The sequence below is a fragment of the Falco punctatus genome, assembly GCF_963210335.1.
Source record: "Falco punctatus genome assembly, chromosome: 2".
In the NCBI taxonomy this organism is placed as follows: Eukaryota; Metazoa; Chordata; class Aves; order Falconiformes; family Falconidae; genus Falco; species Falco punctatus.
Window position 1 is genome coordinate 25,721,429 of NC_137581.1, and position 25,451 is coordinate 25,746,879.

At 41.7% G+C, this 25,451-nt stretch overlaps 1 protein-coding gene across 1 annotated transcript in view; it reads right to left on the reverse strand.

Annotated features, from left to right (window-relative positions):
- Positions 1–25,451, reverse strand: part of LOC308059731 (putative tRNA methyltransferase 9B) — a 93,428-nt gene that overhangs the window by 26,956 nt on the left and 41,021 nt on the right. Inside the window, 1 exon segment of the mRNA XM_080377532.1 lies at positions 1–25,451. This exon segment is cut by the window's right edge and continues 41,021 nt beyond it. Within this exon segment, the coding sequence (XP_080233658.1) occupies positions 1–154 (154 nt within the window). The 5' untranslated portion in view covers positions 155–25,451.

The following is a 25,451-nucleotide window of genomic DNA, read 5'->3' on the forward strand; positions in this document are numbered from 1 at the left end:
CAATATCAAAAGTCAGGCTGATTGGTTCCTGCTCTGAAATGAACTGCTGCACCTTTGGCCATAACTTGTAGCATATGTCACTGAAGTACGGAGCAATTTTCTCATATACACTATGAATGTGGTCACTCTCAAGTCCGCTTGCTTCCTTCTCCATCACAACAAAGGCTAGGCTAAGTCACTGAAGGCAGTGCAACTGTCCTAGAGAATGGGAAGGGAGAAAAGCAAGTGCTGAAACTCTTGTTACCAAAGTACATTTCCTTAAGCTAAGCAGTATGACATTGTTTATTTATCAAATAGTATTTCCAAACACTATGTTGTCATTAGAGAGAAATTGCTGAGGCTTTTAAAGAAGAAAGGCAATCCATTCTATGATTTTATACTATGTATTGTTTTCTTATATAATTCAGAATGGAATTTTATGGCCTGCCACTCAATGTTTATCAACTTGCTTGCATTGTTGTACTTCAGAAGCTGTTAACTTCTGCTTCATAAAGTCTTCCACCTTTTTCAGTCTATCCCTGAAAAAGATATTTCTAAGAAGTCCTTTGTTTACAGACACATCTTAAAAAACAGCAGCTGAAAATGATGATGAATACCAAAAGATGCTGAGTCTGAAACAAAAGCCCTGAAAAGTGTCATTTCTCCTCTGCTTCATTCAGCATCCAGAAAGATCCATGCTTACAGAGTTCCCATTGTAAAATTCATTGACACCATGTGTTACTATTAACGAAAATCTTTCCAGCTTTCCAAGTATTTTTTTTTTTCAGCTGTTCTGGTTTGACATGGTGCGCTGGTATTAGCAATGCCCCCAGGAAAACCCTGTGATATTGTGAGTAGCCTATTGCATCCTAACTCATTGTTCAGTTCACCATGAAGCTTTGTACAGAAAGGCTGTAAAGATTTTGAACTTCATTGAACATATGCTGGTCATGCCAGAATTTCCATTGATTTAATGAAGATCTGGGCCACCAAGACAGGCTGCTCCAGCTCCACTTGCATGCTGCAAACAACTCCATGTAGAATAACTTATCTGAGGCAAAGGTATTGATGACAGCACCTCACCCAAGCTCTCTGCACTGCAGGCTGGCCATTAATCTGAGTCCTGATATAGTCCTTATCTGGTCCTTATTTCCAGACCCATAAGCATTTAAAATCCTGTCAGCTCAAAAGTCTATCGTTCTGTGATTTCCTAGGCAATTACATCAAAGAGAAACACTGGAGCAGACTAAGGCCAAATTCGATCCTGCAGTAACAGCAAGAAAGTAGCTCTGGAGGGGTTTTGGTTATGTCATTTATTAATCTGAAAAACTGTGCTAGGATTAAATCCTGTAGCCCTTGGTGCCTTCTGTCATATCAGATATTCACTCAGCATCACTGGGAAACTGCCCAGACTGCAACTTTCCTGAATATCCTGCCTAGATCAGAGTGATGACAAGTACTGGAGTGAGGTGAAGAAATTCTTTGGAAGATCATCACTGTCCTCTTCATTATATATGTTGCTAAATAAACAGCCACTTCAGAAACACAGGTAATCGTAAAAAAACAAAGACAATGAAAATGAGTTGCATTCGTTTAGTCTCTCCTGCACTGCACTGCGTATCTTTTTAGCTTCTAGTGAGATGTAAAGCCATCACCTTGCAAGCATTTACACAGGTGCTTAACTCTGTGTGTGCAAACAATACCACTGACTGAATCCAGTGGGGATATTCCACACACAGAGTTTACTATATGCATTAGTGCATACAAGACTGGCTCTCCAAGGTAGAATGATTTTTTTTATTGTTCTTCATTATAACCAAACTCTGCTGTAGAAGCTAGTTTTTAAAAAATACCTTCAGAAAAACCCTGGTTGAAAAAGCTGAAAGTGCTCTACTGGGGATCATTTCAAGACGAAGCTGATGTACTATCAAATATACAGGGAAAGGCAGAAGGAGGCTAGACAAGGCGAGGGAAATTGTTCTTTGGAAAAGCCGCAACATCATTTCAAAGCTTTGCTATTGCTTCGTTTGACAAGAGGAAATAATAACGGGTGAATTGATGTAAGATCACAGGAGGGAAGAGAACAGAGCTGTTTCTGTTTAACTCTAGGCTTATGCTCAGCGTAGCTCACTTAGGCAGAGGGACAGCCTGAAAGTTGCTACCAGCTTGAGACAATGACCAGGAAAAGAAGGAAGGTGCATATGAAAGCACCTAGAAAGAGAAACCACATGGTAAAACACCCTTTCAAACTAAGGGAAAAAAAATGTTTAAATGCAAAAACCCCATCATGAGTTGTGTGTAAAACAGTATTTCCTCTGGAACAGGAGCAAAAAGGATGGACCAGGGGCTCTGATTAAATCCTACCTACAATTAAGAAAGACATAGCACCTTTTATTTTAAAACAGTAGCTCCAAGAGTGGGTGCAACAGTCTGCACTCTCTGAAATTTAAAAGTCCAGCTCTGCAAGGTGCTATTAAAAGAATTTTTTCTATAAGATTCTTGTAAGAAACTAGCCCTTTGTGGGAGAGGCTGGAGGAAGAGACCAGTCAGGCTGGTTCTCAGCAGCCATCAGCAGTCATGCGATGGACATTTCTGCCTAGACAAGTCTGGTGATCACCCATTCCCTATGCTTACCAAGCCATAAACCACAAAACGCTTGTCAACACTCCATTTAATGCTTTTAGTACAACAGACTGAAAACCCTACAAAATACATTGTGCCAGAGGAAGAGAGCATAGAGAGATATTTGAGGGCACAGCCACTAAGTTTACTAAGTAAAAATGTTCAGACAACCCTAGGAAACTGGTTACAACACATTGCAGAAGCAAGAAAAAAAAAAAACATCTCCAAAATAAAAAGCAAACAGGGATGCCCACTGATCTGGTCTGGGAAAAAACAATTTCTGGGGGATTGACTCGGCTTCAAACATATGATTTATACATGTCAATCTGAACTTCAAAGGCATTCCAGTTTCTCTGTCATCCCCAACATCCTTTCTCTAGTCACAGGAAAGGCCAGAAAAGAACTTGGAAATCGAGCTGTGCTTCAGGAAAGAACACATTTTCTGCCCAACACAAAACTGCATATTTAGTGCTGCAAATGTCACACAATGGCATTTTACACTGGTGATGTTTGCTTACTTGCATAACAAAGGCTTTGGGGAATGCAGATATTTTCTTTTGAGCAGACTCACCTCTACCTTTATGCAAATTTAAAAAAAAAAAAAAAAAAAAAAGTAAATGTATTCATCCAGGGCTGGCAGGAAAGCAAAACGAAGAGGTACAGAGCAGCAGTTCAGCCTGACTGCCTGTCACCTACTCTTAAGCTAAATTTGACACAACTTGATTGAAAGTGAAATTAAATTAGAGTTTAAAAGCCATTAAAAACTTTGAAGTTCATAAGTGATTATTAACTTCCTGAACACTGTGAAGCCTCTGACTGCGTGGGATGCAAACCTCATGCAGACTGTGTCCCACACCTCAGGGAGTCCTGACGCCCCACAGCATCGCTTCCCAGGGGGTACCACAGGTAGCTGGTGGAAGATGCTCTGGTTCCCAGATCCAGAGCAGGAGCTCATCCTCTGGCTGTGGTGTGGTGGCTTCTGCTGTGTTGATAGTGCCTTAAATTTATCTTAGAATTTAAAAAGATATTGTTTGGGAGGAAAATAGGTTTTCTAGTTCTAAATAATTTCATTCTTTGGGTAATACTCAGTGATGCCAATTTAATTCAACTGCTCTGTGGTTCAACCAAACAGAAAGAATAAACTGAATTTGTAATAAGCTTGATTTTGACAGGGAGAGTCTTCTAGAAGGACATGTCATCAGAAAGCTACCATATGTAATGAGCAACTTCTCATTTAAAAAAATGCCTATTCTTTCCCTCTGCCCCTGAGCACTCGTGGCGGCGCAGGCAGCTGCAGGACAAGGCTGCCCACAGCTGTGCAGTGGCTTTCACCAAGTTCGGCCTGGTGAGTTGAGACCAGCTCTGCCGAAGGTCCTATGACCCCTCTGGAGCGTCGTACATGTGGGCCACACCATGGAAGAGCTGGCAGGGGCACAGGAGAGATGGGGTTGGCTCAGAGATGTGTCCCGGCACCACCAAACCCTCCCTGCCACCAGCCAGAGAGACAAAACTGGAGCTGCCAAGCTGAGCTGGGCTTCTTCACAAACAAGATTAGCTTAAGTCTTGCAGTAATTAGTGCCAGCAAATGACATAACAGCTGGCCTGTCATAGCTGAAATTCCAAACAAACAACTCAAGGAACACTATTTCTAATACCTGTGAAAGAGATGGCGGTGCTTTCCTCCCTTCAGTTAAATGAATATTTTTGTGATGATACATTTGGAAAGCCTGCTGAATTCTTCTCCCTCTGCGCCCGCTGCACCATCATTACCCCCACCTTATACACAATCATTACATTGTGACTGCACTGAAACAGCTTTTCTGTGAAGGGCCTAATATGTGTGTAGAACTGCAAATATTGAGCTGGACCTTGGTAGGATCCCTTCAGGGACCTTCAGCGAGTCTGTTCTTCCACCAGCAGCAACAGCCATGACAGGAGCACTCTGGCAGTCAGACTAACAGACTAACAGTCCCTACCCCTGTGAAGCAGATAAGAAAAGAACAAGAGAGAAAAAACTGTAAAATCAGCCTTAAAGCCCTTGAACGATTGTTCCCATGAGGTGTCAGGATCTAGGGAAGGACTGATTAACAGGAGGAGAAATGCAATATGGGGCACAGAGGGGCTAGGAGAAAAGGAGAAATGAAAGAAGCTGGATGGTAGGAAAATGATAAAAGGGAATTTTATAAATAATAAAGAGGGAAAATGAAGGGCAAGGAAGGAAATGAAAAGGAGGAGGAAAAAAAAGCAGAAAAAGCAGAGGGGATAAAAAAGCAGACATGTAGAGAAACTCCAGGTTAGTATTTTAATGAGTTGGCCTCACTGCATTTTGCCCAGATACCATCACACAGAGGCAGAGCATCACACTTTGACAGTTAATCAACCATTTGGGGATTTCTTATAATGCTGTATTAATATTATCATAGTGTGGTGAAACCTTCCCACAGCCTCCTAGTTCCTGCAGCACATCCTACTGGCCTTATCCTCGCCCTTTCACTGGGTTGGGAGGCAGCAGAACTGCATCTCTTCCACCTTCCTAAAGCCACTGGCAGCTGCAATGTAAGGTTGGTATGTGCTTTTCTGAATTTTCCTTGTGTTGCAGGTGCTGCTGGGGATGCAGTTACATGCAGAACAGAAAAATGAAGGAAAAATTAGAAGGGAAGGATGGGATCTGTGAAACTGAGCCAGTGTTCACTCAGGAAAAGCCACAACTTTTGGAAAACCTGACACAGGGACATTTCACCTAATCCAGGAAATTAACCCTGAAGGGCAGCCTCGTGCATTGCCAGTAACCAATACTGCTCCCAGCGTTGCAGGAATGGGCAGGGAGACACCACCTGAAAAGGCCCAGCATATTTTGAAGGGAACATGAGGGTAAAGCTGACTCCAGAGGGGAGGTGGTGGTGCTTTCTGGGTGTTCTTACAGAAAGCTGGAGCGTGAAGCCTGATCTGCAGTCCTGGAGTCTGGAGTGCAACCCAGCAGCAGAGTCGGATGCAACAGGAGAACTTTGTGGCCTTTCAGGCTAGAGAAAGTGCTGAACCTTGGAGAACTGAGCTATGCACCGACACCCTTCGTGGCTTTCAATATTTTAACTTTGGTTCTAATATAAAAGATAATTTTATCAGTACTTCTGTAATGAAGGCAAAACCTGTTTAGGGAATTTGGGACACTGGATACTTGAGAGTTAGAATAAATATTAGCTCATTTTGCCATAAGTATCAGTGCTATGTTCTTGAACTTCTCTTGTTCCCACAGTGGCTGCACTACCCTAACTTACTCAGCTGTAACTGGTGACAAGATTCTCCTCTACCTGTTCTTGTTGCCTTCATAGATGGATGGAAGATCTCTTCTGGCTCACTAGCTCATACCACAATGATATGGTCTGCTGATCCCTTTGGAGCTGTAGGACTACAACACATCTTTTCCTAGGAACCTCTTGCAAGTAATGGAGGAACAATGTCTGTCTCACAGAGAAGGAGGAAAGAGGTAAAATTAGAGCCTGAATAATATCAAAAGCAGCCACCTTCTCCTACTCCTAACGTGGAAAGAAAATGAACTTCACAGTGTTTGTACAAGTATTGGTGGAGCGGAGATGTCACCTTTAAAAGCTGTGCTGCTGTGCTTACTCTCCTCAGCTGCAGTTGTGACACAAAATTGCCCAATTCTTCTGACATGCAAGGAGAATTTTTACAAACACATGTCGGCAACAGCTATGAGTAATAAAGCAACCTTACATCACCATCGCAGCTTGCTCTTCCTGACATGGAACTGTCACTGGAAGGGGAGCTTAAGTAATAAAACTTCCCTTGGAGATGCGTCTGTGCATCCCTGAGAATGCTGATAGTGCTAAGGGGGTCATCCTAAGTGAGGTCCAAGGAAAATTCCCCCCAACGACCAACCTTGCAAACTCCGTTTTGAGACACTGGCTTGTAACAAGTGCAATTCTTTCATAGTTCATGAAATAACCTTTTAAAACTATTATCTCCTTCCATGTCACAGCACTGAGACAGCCTCTCAGTAACAGCTACATGGGAAAACAAAGGCAAATATCATGACATAGCTTACTTACAGTACCAAGTGTACATGTGAATCCATAAAATAATCACACTTGGTGATTTTATCCTAAGAATAAAACATGCCTGAGAGAGTGCAATAATAATTGGATTATGCTGGATTGAATGTTTTAGTGCTAATTTATGCTATGATAATATTGGCATGATTATACAAATGGAAAGCATAAAATCAAATGTATTAAACTGAAGTTCTTGTAAATTTAGTACTTCCCTCTCCCTGCTCCAAAGACCTTTAAAAAACATATATTTCTGTAAGTTGCATTATGGTCAAATCCTGCACCCCCAGGACTGAGGTACTAAGAAGGGACTGTACCTGGGAACAAAGAGGAGGAAAGATTTCCAGCACTGTGCTTAACATTTTATGCATACAATTTCCATTAATCAAGCTAATATTTACACTCAGAATTTCAACCTTGAAGAAGTGAATTATATTCAGAAAGATAACAGTTTATAAAAAAAGTCAATAACCAATGAACCACATTTTCATTTTCAATGTTTTATTTAAAGAGTAATTTCAGGGGAAGAAAATAATAAGATGAGCCTCTAGCCACTGAAGACTGAATCATTTTATAGATGTAGATGCAGTTAGTCAGCTGAACAAAACAGTACATGACACCATTTTACAGTTCAGGGACTGATGGGAACAGAGACATCATGTGAAATAATTTTCAATATATAACTTTCTGTTTAATAACAAAGAAACAATAAAAAAAAAGCAAATCATGAACAAAGGAAAATAATTAGACAGTCAAGAAAACACACATTGACCACAGCTCAGTGAGCTACGTTGACCATAGCTCAGTGAGCTGACTACTGCAAGGAGAATTAAAAAAAAAAATAAATCCATTATCTATGGCATTTTCAAAGAAAAATATGGTTTCAACACTTCTTTCTGCAAAACCTCAGATAATTTCCTGAGGGCAAACCAGTACCACATTTTATGATTTGTAGCATGCAAACAAAAAAGGCAAAACCACCTGAACATAGAGCTGTAACACTTGCACTAGGATTAAACAGTCACCAGGTATTTTGCTGTAGCAGAGCATCAGGCATGCCATCTTGATATAAGCAAGTCAGAATAAATTCCTTACACATTGTAAGTCTGAAAAGTCTGATAGTCTGTTCAAAGTGGCCAATTATGTGCTTGGAAATGCATGTGTTTGTACCACCTTAATCCCCAGATTTTCCAGTTGGGGTTAATAGACATGGAAAGTTCTTATTCTGTTCTTTTCCATCCTCACAGACCCTACAGTGATAGTAAGGAACCTGAGTAAAGATAGATTTTATAAAAGGGTCTGAAGAGGGTATAAATAGGCTTGTTTAATTCTTATTTAATAAGGAGTCCACCACGGGTACATCTTCCATGGGGAATTTTTTTCCAAGGCATCATTGAAGTGTCACATCTCAATACTTTTGCCTGTTGCTTTGTAGTAAAGGAGATAATGCTGTGGAAGAGTGGGACTGGCAGCCTGTCTAGCTCTTAGAAATCTCTGTGAAACTCATTTGCCTTCATGTAGCCCCTGGCACATGAGATGGTAGAGTCTGGGCAATGCAGATAGACTTGTGAGACTCCCTGCTGACATGATGTTATACTCCTTTATTCCTTCTTCTCCTCCATGGCTTGGGCTCAAGGCATACATGAAAGATGTTTTAAAATGCTAGTTCACATGGGAATAGCTCAAGCGTCTTCATTAATGTAGCTGACAATGAACTATACAGGAAAATATTGCCAGTTGCTGGTATCAGTGACTTCCTCTCCTGCATCTCCACATGATGGGTTTCACCTTCCTCGTGTACAAAATCAGACCCTTCACTTGTTAATACTATCATACTCTTGCTCTACCCATACAAATGAGCACTGCCATCTTTTCTTGCATGCATTCAGCATCCCCTTACAAATCTGTGTTTTTCAGATAGAAGCAATCTATAGTAGCACTGGTCATCTGCACTCTAACGCATGTCATCTGATCCCTGTTTATTTAATACAGAATTTATATTTGGAATCCACTGGCAGTAATTCAACAGTGAAGGAGTATGTATTTACATATTATGGATTTATGTAAGTGGAGAGAAAATGAGTCTGGTCCATGCTCAAATGATTGAGTCTGGCCAATTCACCTGGGGAGGAAGCTCCCTCTTCATAACTCCCCTGCTTAGCCTGTGGGACATTTGCCACAGAGGGAAAATGGGAATTCCTTGCCTCATATTCCCAGAGGAGAAGAGATGGAACTGAAATAAATTTGTTTTCATTAACACTTCAGCATTGTAGACAAGGCATCTGAATAATAAACTGGATTATTTTCCATTGAAATTATGGAATTTTCACAAATAATTGAAAATATTGAAATTGGCACAATTTCAGCCAAGTGGAATGGTGTACTTAGTTTTGTTACTGACAGCTGCAGTTTTGGCATTGTAATAGTTAATTTCTTAGCTTTTTGTATAAGATAATTTTAACAAGCTTCTCCTTTCCCACCCTCTATTAGTACTTTCTTTTAACTGCAGAGCCTGAAAAACACAGAGAAAATGAAACATCAAAGCAGGTATGGAAGCATCATCAGATCCTGAAACAGAAGTCAATAACCTGACTTTACATTAGTTTATGCCATCATTAAAACATCGCATCCATTTAGAAATGACACAGGTGCCCAGCTTGGAGGAGCCATTCTAAACTGCCAGAAGCATCTCTTCCTACCCTTGCTTCTTCTCTGCTACTGTGTGTGTTTATACAATGCATTCTGAGAACCCAGCTCAGAAAAGGCAGCCAAAAAACTGAAACAGCAGAATGGCTACCTGGCAGCAGGTGAGAGAGCAACAGAAATGAAAATTGCATGCGTAAATACAACAACAACATTCACAGACAAAGTTCAGGGAGAGATAGGTAATCTAATCTGTGTAAGGGCAGGAAAAAACCCCAGTTTTCCAACAGATTATCTCCCCCCTTAAAGAAAACCCTGGTGCTAAAATGTTGATGCTATAGAAATCCTGAAGAAGGTACAGGTGTGGCAGTTGAGGCAGTGCAGGGAGAGCTGTGCAGTAGCCCAGCCATAGGATTTACAGGAACTTGCCACAGCAAGCAGGGCTAGCAAGGAGGCCACAGCTCCTCTGGCTACAGCTCTGCTGTCTCTGCTCAGATTTGTTAGTACTCTAAAACCAGCCCCAAAACAACTAAGCAAAAAGTCTAGTGGTATAATCTGGCCTATTTTAAGGAGATGACTCATCTGAAATGAAATATAGGCAGATAAAAGCCATGTCAATCCCAGTAAACAGACCCCTTCCTCCTTTCTTGGCCTGCTTAATGTTTTGATGTCAGGTGTGCCACTGTTTGGTTGTAAACTACTCCAAATTCTGAACCTCAGTTACCCATGAATACCCAGAAATCTCTCTCCTCAGGTGGTGATGGGCAGCCTCTCTTACAAGCCACAGAATCACAGAACTGAGGTTGGAAGGCACCTCTGGAGTCTGTTTAGACCAACCACCTGCTCAGACCAAAGTCAGCCAGAACTGGTTGCCCAGGACCATGGCCGGGCAGGTTTTGAATATCTCCAAACACGGAGACTCCACAACCTCTCTGGGGAACCTCTTCCAGTCTTCAGTTACCCTTACAGTAAAAAGATACTTCTTATGCTCCAGCAGATTTTCTAAGAGTCTGACTCTGCCGTCTTTACAGTCTCTGATCTTGTATTTATATACACTAATAAGATCCCCCTCTGAACTGAAAAAGCACAGAGAAGTACCGTCACAGCATCTGGTCAGAGAAGCATCACCTGGCAATGAGAAAACAATTCTGCAGTGTGGATGTGGTCAACCTGCTCAAAAGAAGCTTAGCCTTAAGCAGCATGGACACAAATATCAGACTGTGCCACTTGTCCTGTGGGTCAGGAAGTACTCCTTTGACCTCTTCTTTTAGCACGACAGACATAAGCTTCAGGTACACCCACACCGTGTAGCTGTTAGCTCACTCTCTACCTCTGAATTTCAGTGCTCTGACTAGTTTTCTATGAGTCTTATCCACTATAAAGAGGTGGCCCATAACAGAGCAGGTACAAAACAGTCAGGTGTCAGGGCCAGGGATCAGTCCCTCACCTTTAAATTATCAGTGTAGATACAGGCAAAATTTTAAAAGGCACAGCGTTTTAGCCCAGGATATCCTATTATCTGGTCATTAGGAGACACTAGAGCAGAGAGGCTGAGTAGAGCCATCAGCTCTTTGGTGAATTGCTCTGAGAAGTGCTGTAATTGTCCTGCTGAAGTTGGGAATTGACATTTCATATTGCCCTGAAGTCTCCTCAGAAGGAGGTTGTGTAGTGTGGATGCCATGGAGATAGAGATATGTCACATTTCCTTCTGGCTCCCCATCCTCTCCACTCAGCCAAATACTGGATTTAAGCAGAATGGAGGCGTCCACTGGAGAAGCATATGAAGCAATGCAGTATTAACACTGAAGGAATCCACAGACTACAGTCAGTGGAAAGGCAAAGGCACTGAAGTTAAATAGCATGTATCTCCACATCAGGGTCTTTAGGGGAATTCACTGTTTCCCACTGACACTCTAAATTTGAGGTTCTGTTGAGTTGCCTGAACCACTCCTCCTCAGAGCAAGCAATATGACAATCTGGTTGGTGTAGACCTGACCCAGCTAAGCAGGAAGGATTCAGTTGTAAACAGCTGTAGCCCACTGAAATACGTGCATCCAACCAACCCCACTGAAGCTGGCAAGAGTTTCCACAACAAATTCCAGCTATAGCTTCCCCTAGCTGGTTTTACAATGCTCAGTCCATAAAATTTCAGGGGTAGCATACAACCTGCTACTTTCTCACAGATAGCTGTGAGATCACAGTGGGGCCTCCAATATTTCTAAATTTGGTTTCACAGATTTAATAGTTGAAGGAAGAACGGGACAGAAAAGGTAGAAGACAGTGCAAAAATAGCTTCCAGCCTCACAAAAAGGATCATGAGAGTTTGAACTGCACTACTAAAATGTCCTGAGCAGGATTTAGTAACTAACCCCTGGCTGCAGGACTTCCTCTCCTGCAGCTGCTTTCAATAATAAAGTCTCAATGCCTATTGTTTTGTTCCTTACATCCAAACAATTCCAAGTGGTTGCTTAAATTATGCTGAATACAAAGCTGTGATGTCTCTGGCCAGCATTACTTCTGACAGCTACAGGAGTTGCAAGGCCCCAGTCTTGCAGGCCTCCAGAATTTAACCTGTCTGCAAATAGCAGCTTGTACAGCCCCCTGCTTCTTCCTGCTGGGATGCAAACAGACAAAATGATGTTCACTTTGCAATACCTTTGAGCTTAAAAAAGGTAAAATATTAAAAACCCTTTGGAAATCCAAAGAATGGGAGCTCTTGGCTGCTAGCTCTTAAAATTGAAGGAACGGAATGGCAGCTTGTTTGCTATTTCTTTTTGTTTTCAGAACAAAACAAAACCCTCTTCAACTGACTTCAGAGCAAAAAAAAAAAAAAAAAGAGGAAGGGCTTTGGATAAATTCTGAATAATTTTCTTAAGCCAAACCAAACAAACATGATATAAGAGAATGGTGAGAGAAAAGCAAATCCATAAAAAATTCAAAGCAATATGGAGCCACTTGTGAGCTAAGGTTTGATCTGTGTCATGATAATGTAATGCCAAAGTAACTCCAATGACATCAACAGAATTACTTTGGCTTTATACCAGCATGACTGGGTTCATAATCTGGCACTGAACATCTTTTTATTGAAGCTATCACTGCAGTTGCTACACTCCTCAGGTTTATAGATGTTTTAAAACTGTTCAGTGAGCAGTGGTTATTTCTAGGATATGGATATAGTAAAAAATATTAGCCAAAATGCTATGGGCCAAATCTCAAACTGATGTAACTCTGCACCTATTACTGGCTGACACGAGCTGTGCATCTGACCTTCTGTGTGTTGTGTGCATCAGGATAAGACAGATCTGTAGATTTTTTTGTTGTAAATAAATCAAAAAGATCTCATCTTGTCAAAGTGCGGAAAAACATGAGAGCAGTCAAAATTAAATGTGATGTCACCAAAGACTCAGACTCGGGACTGGCAATATCCCAGTAGAATCCTCTCCTCTGGCATGTGACTAAAGCTAACCTAAGTTAAAGATGGTGTTTTACTCAGGGAGTTTATGGGATTTCTTAGAAGCAGCCTGGGCTTCATTCAGGGGGTCCCTTCCCTTCTGATGAGGGTGAGGGCCCCGTGTCCCTCATCCAGGAAGCTCAGTCTCTGAGTAGATTTCCAGTCTGTGAAAGCCTGTATATGCGAGAGACTTGAAAGCCATGAAAAATATATGTTTGTTCTTTGTGGTAAAGGAGCTCTGGCTGCAGCTGCTGTTGTGGAGAACTGGTGGGAGATGGAAGTGAAATGAGATATCAAGGACGATGAAGTGCAGGATAAAACAGAGGGGAGGGAACTGTAGGAAGTTAGAGCTTTGTCTTCTGCATCACAGTTGGAATAAAATCCTTTGTTTGTGTTTTTTAAAGCTGCAGAAAGTAAGTCAGCTTTCAAATCTCTAGGTAGCCCAGGAAGAGTCAGACTCCTGCTATGTCCTGAAGAATGCTCAGTGTCTTCATCTCACTTCATAATTTTCCCCCCAAAACCATTCAAATGGGTAAGTTCCATGTCATCATCTGTTAACTCCTCACTCTGTATCTAGTCCAGTTCAGTTTGGCCAAGTTCAGCTAGCCATGGTCATTCTTTCCATTTTGGTGGTAGCTTCATCGTTCTCATAGTCTCTATGTCACCTATTTGCCTCCTTGTTTGCTACTGTAGTTAATCCCATAATTTGATTTCACATTTGACATTCCTTCTACCATCTTAATTTTTTTCTAACACCATTTTATCCAACACCTGCTGACTCAGGCAGACTTTTTGCCTCTGTTGCCCAAAGCAATTTCAGCTGAAAGCGAGACCAGAGTTCCATGGCTGATACCCACTACCAGCAGTGGGTATGGCATAACAATCCTCTGCCAGAAGATATTGTCTTCTGCAGGTGTATGTCCACTTAATGCACACAGACACCTTCATACCTACGTGATGAGTCTTGTTAGGATAGGGTGATATGGTCCTGCCACAGAGAAAGGCCAAAATCTCTCAGCCACAGTAGCAGAGATACGAAGTAATTTTACATTGTCTTAAAACCTAGAAAGCAGTCTCCCTTCCTTTCTACGCTATTCACTGATGCTGGCAAAAATCAGTCTAAAAGATGAATGAAGAAGGTCTTTTATTTATTAGAAAATTCACAGATTAGACCTCATAAATAGACAAATGTGATTTGTAAAAATATATATTTGTTGATGCATGAAAGTAAAAAGCTACAAGTTATATTGCATTACAGCATCCTGAGCATTAAGTTTTAAAGTCAAATTAATTTTCTAAAAGAGTTTTGATATACAAATCACTAAACTAAACAAGCTTCACAACAGGAAAGAGAAAAAAATTAACAGGAGTTACTAGTAATTTATTTCATATGAGTGAACTTGCTACCAATTGCCCAGTCACTTTATATAACACAACATAAAGGGATAAAACAGTACTACAGTCTACTGTAGGAAATGCATTCTGGAATAAATCTGGTTTTAAAAGTCAAAATAAAGAAGGTTCTTCTGAAGTCAAAGGAAAATTTCAATGTCCCCAGCAGGACTATAACTGATGATAAAGAACAGTAATTCTCCAGCCTGTGCAATCTGTCCTACTCTGTGTCCTTGGCCTAAGGAATGAGATAGGATGTAGGGTGCCAAAAATTCAGTAAAATTACATTCTGAAATTAAAGGAAAAATTGGCAAAAGAAAATCTCTCATCATTTTTCTCTTCATTGGAATAAGAAAAGACAATAGAATAATGACCAGATGGTGAATAAAATGGCCTATAACTTCTCATACGGCAAAATAATCAGAGAACTTCAATGTAAAAGCAGCTGCTCCATGCAGGATGACATCGATCCAAGCTTCTAAGGGAAGGGAAAACCTTTGCTGCTTAGACAGATATTAAAACCTTCCTGGAATCTGAAATATATGTCCCCTATTAGAACAGGCATTCATGATCTTCAGAAGAATTATCTCCTACAGTAGCTCTTAGGTGAAACCAGGACAACTGCAAATGTTTATAAAAGATGGATATGTTTGATATCATGGCCTGCAAGAGCCTGAGAAGTCAATAAAACTTTCACAGTCCACTCACGAGATTAAATTCCTGGTGATCTACAACAAGACATGAAAAAAAAAATTTTGTAATAAGAGAATATAGAGGTTTTAGATCTGCAAGTCATCTGAAAGGTTCTCATTTTTGTTGAAAGGACTCTGGGGAGAACAAAGCTTGGCCTTGTCGCATAAGGGCCTCCAGTGAGCTGTTTGGTCCTACCTACATGGCTTGGGCAAATGCAACATACCTATGTCTTTATATCTCTCACTGCACGAGTGATCTTACATGGCAAGAATGACCTCGAGGGGTGAAGTTTGTATGTGGGGCCACAGACAGCACTGAATGAAGCAGCTGCAGAGCTAACTCACAACAGATACTAACCAATTCACAGGATCATAAGTAAAAAAATTGGAACGAAGATACCTTTTTCACCCTTCCTTTCTATCTATATTATAAAACCCCTCAGCTATCTTTTAGCAGTAAAGATTCTGAGACACATGGATGAATGGATATGATTCCACTATCACGGAGCACTAGTATGCATGTAAATTAGTGTTAATTATAAGATGTTCAGTCTTTCAGTATAATTCATATCTTGGGAGACCCAAAAAATTATTTCATAGAAAGTAAAGGTGCCTTTCTTTTAATTACAAACCCTAAGCTATGCATTTGGAAAATTGAAAAATCTTAAAAGGTGTAGTTATTCTCTACTGACTACAGAATTTAAAAATATCATTAACTGGAACAGATAAAGCAAGATTAATTTAGATCACATTATGGCAGTAACGGCTCATAAACATTTCTGCAGGCCCATGTTTTATCCCAGAAGCAAAGCAAGTGCTGCATTGGCAGAGACCAAAGGTGCCTCCTGTCTGGAGGTCTGGCTCTGGCTGCAGCACATGCCAGAAACCTTGGGGGAAACCTGTATGCGACACTACGACAGCCCCACAGGAAGGAGGGGAAGAATGTCTCTAGTCTCCTGAATTCCTGGGAGCGATAACGTCTATCATCATCCTACTTAGAATAAATTTGGGATTGCTCCCTGTCCTTCTCCCTGGTTTGAATGAAACCACAACCAACTACAAAAGGCAGCCACAAGTTACTTGCCACAGAATATGCTTACTGATGTATATAGTAGTATGTATGTATTATATATGCTTTAAAATTAAAAAAAGGTTTATTTGTTTAAAAATGTTACTAATTTTAAATTAGTCTTTTACATTTTTTTTCACACTACATAGTTGTTCCTCGGTTTCAAAAATATTTGCCACCTTTTGACAAAAATGGACTACTTCAATTCTATTTTATGACATACTTTCTGTTCTTATTTTGTTTCTAGCTGTTCTAGGTGACTTCACTGTGCTGCATCCTCTGTATCTTGCTGTTCTATTCTTCCTTGGAATATAAATGCCAGATTTATTAAATCTGCTGTGACACCAATCCTACACAGAAGTATTTGGGGCCCCAGTTGGATCTCATTGATGCCAATGGGAAAATAATTGTCCTCTCAATGAATCAAAGTTGGCCAGGCAATAGGCTTATCATGTCAATAAGGAGAAAGCTATTGCCCAGCTGTTAAATTTAGAATATTAATACAGAAAGAATTCTAACCATCTGCCAGATAACTTATTTTCCCCCCACTCCTGTCTCCTGTCCTGTGTTCCTGCAGTTTGCTTCTTCCCATCACAAGTGCTTGTGTAATTCTCAAGGGAGCTAAACCAGGTTGCGTATGTGTGGTCAGATCCAAACCCTTGCAAAAGAAACCAACCAGGCAAATTCTGCTGTTTTTTCAGGTTATAGGAAGACCAGGCACATGCTGACTCAAGTCTCAGTGGCCAAAAAATCCACCAGCCCCTTTACCTATAAATATTCTGCTTTCTGAGGATTTGGCTTATGTATAAATGTAAACTAGAGAAGAGGCAATTTTCCAAACTGCTCAACTACTTAAAAAATAGGTTAAAATTTTAATGGAAATGCTTTATTTGCCTTGTCACCCAATTACTTATCTGATAGGCTGCATTTACTTCTATATATATCATTAGCATATTTGCCTACTGGCTATTTATCTTACGAACACATTTGCCATTGTTTTAGCTCACAGGACAACACACCATGCATTCATCTGCCTTTCTAGAATGGACAGTTTATTACTTCACTCAGTTTTTACGTATTTTTATGTATTAGTCTGTTTTTAATCCATGAAAAGACTTCACCTATCACTCTGTGGTTTCTAAGTTTACTCACAAAATCCTGTAAAAATCTTTTATCAAACCTTTTCAAAGGGATAGAACTATGTCCATTGTTCTTCTCCACACTAGCTTGAAAGTACTTTCAAAGAACACTAATACGTTAGAGAAACACAATTTTTAGCAGCTGGCTGTATTCTAGTTTTCATTTTACCATCCCTGACTACTCAGCAAAGTTTTTATGAGCTGTGCTTTCCCCACACTGAAAGCATATGCTGTGCGGTCCAGGTGGGTGATGGTTCAGGAGGACCTGAGAGTATACATCACTATGATCCTAACTGTTGATCAGGGATGGTTATTTTTCACTGCCTCCCTACACTTAGTAGAATACCTCCATACAGTCAAAGCCAAATGAGACCTCCCTGGGCTCTCCAGCTGAGATGCTTGGGTAAAGTAATTGCAGCCCACCACCTTTTTGGTTTGGGGGAAATCTCCCATTTTCCTACATTAGAACAATTCTTAAGAAACCATGTGGCCACTGATATGAAGGAATTCTGTCTGAGCGGACATAAGTCCATCTTTTTCCACCTCCTGCTCCTTTTGAAGCTTGCCTTGGGTTTGTCTGCATGAGCAGGTTGATGTACAAAGACACTGAATCAAAAGGCGGCAGCAGGGGACTGCAGAGTATCAAGTGACTTCCCAGCCTTATCCCTGTCTCCCTGACATGCAGTATGACAAGTGAAGACTGGGAAATGGGTACAGAATCCATCCTGACACCACAAAATACTAGGCACTGTTTTGGCCACTGTCTGAGACTGCTGCTGACCCAGAACTGTCTTCTGTTTCCTTTACTACCCTGCCTGCCAGCAACCCTGTGCTGTTTCTTGAATCACAGCCCAGACCACCTTTGAGGTAGACATGAGCACACTGATCATGTTCATTATAAAATATTCTTTCTGACGCAGTTATACAACAGTAATACAATTGTACTGGAAATTGAGTAACTGCATTAGATGAGCTAGCACAGTTTTCCTTCTTTGAGCACAGCACCATGCCAAGGAAAAACCCAGTCGTTGGAGTGTGGCCATTTGTGTTTGCATGCAAAAAACTACGGATGTGAATTGTAAGTGCTTTTGTTCATGGCTCACCACTGCCTTACACAACAGGGACCCAGTCCATGGCCCATCACCCTAAGCACCCCAAAAGTGCTGCTGTAACTGTGCAACAACAACACTAATGCTAACAGGCAAAGTATCATCCATGTTCAGCTCTGATTTTATACAATGTTCTGCTTCATCCTTCTTAAACAAGATCTTAAGAAACTACAAGCATACCATTCACAGAATCACAGAATCACAGAATGGTCAGGCTTAGAAGAGACCTCTGGAGACCAACCCCCTGCTAAAGCAGGTTCTCCTAGAGGAGCTTGCACAGAGTCACATCCAGGTGGGTTTTGAATGGCTCCAGAGAAGGAGACTCCACAGCCTCTCTAGGCAGCCTGTTCCAGTGCTCCGCCACCCTCACAATAAAGAAGTTCTTCCTCATACTCAGAAGGAACTTCCCATGCTGCAGTTTGTGCCTGTTGCCTCTTGTCCTGTCGCTGGGCACCACTGAAAATACTCTGGCCCCATCCTCTTGACACTTTCTCTCAAGATACTTGTAGACATTGATAAGGTCCCCTCTTGGTCTTCTCTTCTCCAGGCTGAACAGGCCCAGCTCTCTCAGCCTGTCCTCATCAGGGAGATGCTCCAGTTCCCTCATCATCTTTGCAGCCCTCTGCTGGGCCCTCTCCAGTAGTTCCCTCTCTTGAACTGGGGAGCCCAGAACTGGACACAGCACTCCAGATGTGCCCTCACCAGGGCAGAGCAGAGGGGCAGGAGAACCTCCCTCCACCTGCTGGCCACACTCCTCCTGATGCACCCCAGGGTCCCACCGGCCTTCTTGGCCACCAGGGCATGCTACTGGCTCATGGGCAACTTGCTGTCCACCACCACTCCCTGGTACTTTTCCGCAGAGCTGCCTTCCCTCAGGTCAGCCCCAGCCTGTACTGGTACATGGGGTTGTCCCTCCCCAGGTGCAGGACCTCACACTTGCCTTTATTGAACATCATTAGGTTCCTCTCTGCCCAGCTCTCCAGCCTGTCTAGGTCTTGCTGAATGGCAGCGTGGCCTTCTGGTGTAGCAGCCACTGCTCCCAGTTTTATATCATCAGCAACTTGCTGAGGGGACACTCTGTCCCTTCAGGTTATTGATGACTAAGCCCAGCTGGCTACAGGCCTCCAACTAGGCTGTGTTGCTGATCACAACCCTCTGAGCTCTGCCATTCAGCCAGTTCTCAATCCACCTCACTCTAACTCACAGTTCCTGAACTTAATAGGAGTACATTATGTGAGACAGTGTCAAAAGCCTTTCTGAGGTCAAGGTAGACAACATCCACAACATCCACCACTCTCTCCTCATCTACCCAGCCTGTCATTCCATCATAGAAGGCTATCAGGTTGGTCATGCATGATTTCCCCTTGGTGAATCCATGTTGACTGTTCCTGATGACCCTCTTTTCCTCCACATGCTTAGAGATGACCTCCAGGATGAGCTGTTCCACCACCTTTCCAGGGATTAAGGTGAGGCTGACCAGCCTGTAGTTTCCTGGGTCTTTTCTTGCCTTTTTTTAAGACTGGGCTGACACTGGCTTTCCTCCAGTCCTCAGACACCCCTCCTGTCCTCCATGACCTTTCAAAGATGATGGAATTGGCAATAACATCTGTCAGCTCCCTCAGCATTCAGAGGTGCATCCCCCATCAGGGCCCATAGATCTGTGGGTGTCAGGTTTGCTTAAGTCATCGCTGACCGAATCCTTCTCAGCCCAGGGAAAGTCTTCCTTTCTCCAGACTCTTCTCTTGCTTGAAGGGTCTAAGATGCCTGAGAGCTGGTCTTGGCAGTAAAGGCTGAAGCAAACAAGGCATTCAGTAACTCTGCCTTCTCTGTGTCCTTTGTCACCAGGGCACCCCAGCTCATTCAACAGCAGGCCCACATTTTACCTAGTCATCCTTGTCCTGCTGATGTACTCGAATAAGGTCTTGTTGTTGGTCTTGACCTCCCTTGCCAGATTTAATTCCAAATGGACCTTAGCCTTCCTTGTTGCATCTCTGCATACTCTGACAATGTTCTCATATTCCTCCCAAGTGACCTGTACCTTTTTTCCACATTCTGTAAACTTCCTTCTTCTGTTTGAGTTTTGCCAGAAGCTCCTTGCTCATCCATGTGGGCCTCCTGCCCCTTTTGCTTGATTTCTTAGCCGTATGGATGCATCTATCTTGAGCACAGAGGAAGTGATGCTTGAATATCAGCCAGCTGTCTTGGACCCCACTACCTTCCAGAGTCCTAACCTGTGGGATTCATCCAAGGAGGTCCTTGAAGAGGCCAAAGTTAGCTCTCCTGAAGTCCAGGGTTGCAGTCCTACTTGTCCTTCTTCCTCCATGCAGGATCCTGAACTCCACCTTCTCATGGTCACTGCAGCCAAAGCTGACCCCAGCTTTCAGATCCCCAACCAGTCCTTCTTTGTTAGTACAAGATCCATCAGCACACCTCACCTTATTGGCTCCTCTACCACCTGCATCAAAAATTTGTTCAGCCAAGATCAGTTAAAACAATGCTTCTTCTAAACACACAGGCAGGAGCCTGCATAGACAGGGATGAACAACCAAAAACTCTCCTGTTAGAGAAGAGGGCACCCCATGCCAAGGATGAACACCACCAATGCTCCAAAAAGTACTTGCACTTCACCTCTGAAATACCGCAGAGCTGCTTGCAGGGTGTGTGAATACAGTGAGTTTTTATCTCAACAAACTGACTGCATGACAGCCTCTTCACAGAAGCCTCAATTTCATCTGAATACTAATGCCAGCATTGTGTTGACTTTACAATGCAGTTCTCACACTCCTGCTATCAGCTCAACCACCGTACAAATTTCCTTCATCACTGCTACAGCCTCAGATTTCAAAACCCTCCCTTGCAGGAAATTACATGCATTTCAACACTGACAACAAGCAAGATCTGACAAGTGAAAATTCTGCTGCAATGGGATTTGAAATCTGGACTTTGAATGCTTTCATCTCCAGATGTTATCCTATCAGAAGCTTTTTCACATGAAGCTTTAAAATTGTGTGTCCCCTTTGCAAAGTCACAAAAAGAATCACTGAAGAGTGTGAAATTGCAATTAATACTCTCAAAAGTTAAGCCAATTAAATGAAAATACTCAGTATATATACCTTTTCAAAAGACTGTTGATTGGAAAAATCTTGAAAAAAGTATTTTGAAGGAGAAAGAAAAAGTTCCTGTCTTCTCATTTACATGAATGAAAATCCAAGAGTGTTAAGAGTTGCTACTCCAAGTTGTCCAGGTAATATGAAAATAAAATTATACAGAATCAATAACAGCCCTGTCATCATTAAGCAATGATGAAATTTATCCCATGTAACCAAATCTAAATCCCAATTCTAATCTGAGAAACAATCCATCTTGTCACAGATTATCTTTATTGGTTCTTTACAAAAAACCAAAAAAGTGCCATCTACCAAACTGGGGAAGGAATGTAGCTGGAATGTGCTATGTTTTGCCAATCCCAGTCTGAGAAAAGTTCCCTTTAGGGTCACAGGGAAGGTTTCAGCAATTTTCAGGCTGTAATATACTGCAAAACTGCTAGAGCCCAGCAGGAGGGAGATGCAGCTTACTCCATCACAGCCCTCTCCTCTGCTGTTTCCACAGTTCAGCATCACTTCTAGGCAACAGAATAAATTTCAGCTCTATGATATAAGTAGGCATAATTTCCATCCTTCAGACCCTTTCTGCTGTTATGCAAACACATGTGAAAGGCAATTGTCAGTGCCTGCCAAAATGGTAAAAGCCTCAACTATAACCACCTGTCCCTTGATGCGCCTGGATTTCTTTCCTCTACTGACACACTGAATTACACAAGCATGTTGGAACACAGTACCTGTAAGCCTGGTACCTGTCTGCCCTTTTGGTTAAAATCAGCCAGCATTTTAAGAAGTGTCTGGGGAAAGAAGTGATCAGCAAACATGGCGATATGGTTGCATGAGCTGTGTATCCTCTGGAAACTTAACAGTTGGGCTTGATGATCTCAAAGGTCTTTTTCAATCTAAACTAAAAAAAAAAAAAAAAAAAAAAAAAAAAAAAGAAACCAATTGGATTCTGCAATGATTTACTTTGTCTAAGTGGGTCTGAATTAATCCGAAGGATTAGTATTTGTGAAAAGAAAGAACAAAAAACTCATGATCCCATTTAATTTTCCTCTCCAACTATCTGCTGCTAGCACATACCAGTGCTTCTCTTTTCTTTCTTTACTGTAGTTCATTTTATCTTCAGGCAGGCATATATTTTAATCTGAGTTATTCCTGGAAATTCTGTAGATGTTTTGGAGTTGCTGCAGATTTTCACTAAGGTAACTAAACTCAGAAGATATATAAATATATATATTTTGTCTTTTATTTTGCTTGTTTTTCAGTTCTGTGCCCAGCCTTTCAGTTCTTTACATCTGCATTGCTGCATCAAGTCTCCACTTCAGAGGAATATTCCCCGAAGTCCCTGTTCCTTGAAACACAGTATTTTCTTTAAAAGGCAGAAATGACTTTGTGGTCTGACACTGGAATACCTGAGGGATTTCTACTGAACTTAACCATGTGAACGTTGACAGAATCAGCAGGAAACAAATAGAAGCTTTACTCTTCTAAACAGGGTTGTGGAAATGCCACTGTATTTATAATGGAATGTATAAATCCCCAAATCCCTTTGTTCATTGTTCTGCAAGAACTTGCTTAAACTAAACTAAACAAAAAACACTTGTGCAGCAATTCTGTTAGATTACACCAACAACAGAGGAATAAATGATTACGCTAGTCACAGTCTATAGCAGTCTCTTTCCAAAATTCCTTGTTTTCCACCATACTGATTTATGCCTAATGCAGAGGAAGACTTATTATGCACAGGTGTATTATTAATGTTATGTTAGAGGTAATATATGGCAATGTCTGCAATAATAAAACAGTCACTGGACTTTGGTTGACAAAATAGTAAAAAACACTACCCATGAATACTTTCTGTGCTTGAGTTCTCATTGGCAGAGATCCCATTGGGAGACAATGCTCCACTTAGTGCTAAAGTACTCTAGTCTCATCATCATTTGGAGCGCACATGAAAAGAAGAAGTAAAACAGCCACATCTAACTGTATTCATTATTAAGTAACCAAAAACACCCCCAATGCCAAGCAGAACCTGAAAGACTCCAGAAAACTACATAGTAAGGGTGGACAGAGAGTGAGAGGACAGGACCAAGTGAGTAAACAACTAAGATTAGATTAGGATAGATTTATACCTCATCCTGACCCACTTCTCTTTAGAAAGTGGGGTGAATTACTTCAGACATGTTTTAAGTTTTATGTATGTACTTTCTGTCATGCTGCATGCTTTCCTCAATCTTTCTTCTTAGGGAGTAAAATGACACAAAAATTGAGAAGAAATGTATACTACTCCCTTCTTTCTCAGAAAAAGGCCATGGAACATAGTGAGGTATGCAAGACCTTTACCATGTATTCTAAACTGGTAGCATGACTAAATTTGCATTTGACATCTGTAAGTACAATAAAACCCAGGGCATCGAGGGCAAAAATTCAGCTGCATACACACACACACACACACACACACATAGGGGAATATGCAGAAGTCAAGTCCTGCAGTTCTGAGGACCGCATGAAGGAAGGGTAACATGAGATGTCTCTCCTGTCCCTTTCTGGGTTGCATGGATAAAAATATCTCTAACCCACTTCTGTTGCTTTGGTGCAAAGAAGTTTGCATCAGTGTAATTGAGGGTATGTCAACACAGCATTCATAGATATAATTTTGGATTTTGTGGATATACCCAACTTAAAATATCTAGTTCATGTATTCAAAGCACTGTAGCTGTGGATGGTGTCCAACACATGTTTTCTGACAATGTTGCCCGAAAGTATGAACTACTGAAATTTTGTCCAGACTGGGTCCCATTATAGAACACAGTCAACTCCATTTTCTTTCCAAACCCATAATAAACTAGCCACAGAGATTAAAAACAAAACAAAACAAAACAACTCTCTATTTGGGTTATTCTGACCGTAGTACTGTGACACTACATTTAGTGGCATTAGTATTGCAGCCAACAGCAGTAAATTAAATGTGCTTGGGACCACGCTGGCACTGAGACCAACTGGGGCACAACAGCCAACAGAGACAGAATAGCCATGCAAAAACATATTACCCCTGCTTACTGGATGGCTATACCCATACTGCCCACTGAGAGAGTCCCTGGCCCATGCCTACTCCTGATCCATGGCTAGGATTTGTGTATGAGTACAAGCATGGTCAACATTGTGCCAGCACAGCATTGAAGTGAGCCAGAGTCCAAGCTAAAGGATTGGATCTCTGCTCACCCACATCGCTTAACTCTTAAAAGCGTATTTTGGGTTACTCTGGGTCTCTCCAAGACACTCAGAGACAGCCTAGGGGAGACCTCACTGCAGCGACTGCCAGCAACATGTGGTAGAAGTATAACTGCACCAGGGGTGGCTTACAACAGGCCCAGCTTCAGGTCTTCAAATTCTTCCATACATCCTCTGGCTACATCTCACGGTACAGCACGCACCTTGTTTCACACTGTAAAAACAAGACTGCAGAGAACTGTAACACAGTTATCACATTATTTCAGGTAATTCAAGCTGAAAATGAAAAGAACCACAAAATAATATTTATGTCTTAGGGCCTCAAAAGCATCACCTGAAGCCCAGGAAAGTCCACAGCCAAGTACCATATAGTTTGGAAGAAGTCAGCATACTAAAGAGCTTGCCCTGAGCAATTTGGATGTAAGCCAGCTTGCCCCTAACTGCTCTGTAGCACCCTGCTATTAAGCAGTACAGAAAGAGCTTATGAGGTATTCTGGAGATGCTGAATAACCAACTGATTCTTCCATTTCCCTTTTGACATCCCTCACATCTAGAGCCTTCCCTTCCTCACTTAAAACGTCCTCTCTGTAACTTTCATAGCATGGACAGTATGAACTTCAGTTTAGTGGTCCATTCAAATCTTTACAGACCCTCCTGTGGTCTGGATGTTTACAGAAGTGATGTGATGCCCCTTGAACTGTCTGGTACTTTGAGTCAATATTAAAGTGGCTCTCAAATCCAGGCCTGCAGGTCTACCTATACCATAAACCTCTGTATTTGCCTTAAAGCAATTGTTTGAAACTACCATGCTTCCTACTCACCACAATTCACCCCCTGACTTCCTCTTCCTTCAGGTTGTTTGGCTTAGGCTGGAGGTTTGAGAATGGGAGGTCAGTAAGTGGCTGTCCCACAGACTTCATCACTTCTGACCCCCAGCTCTCTGGTACCTCTCT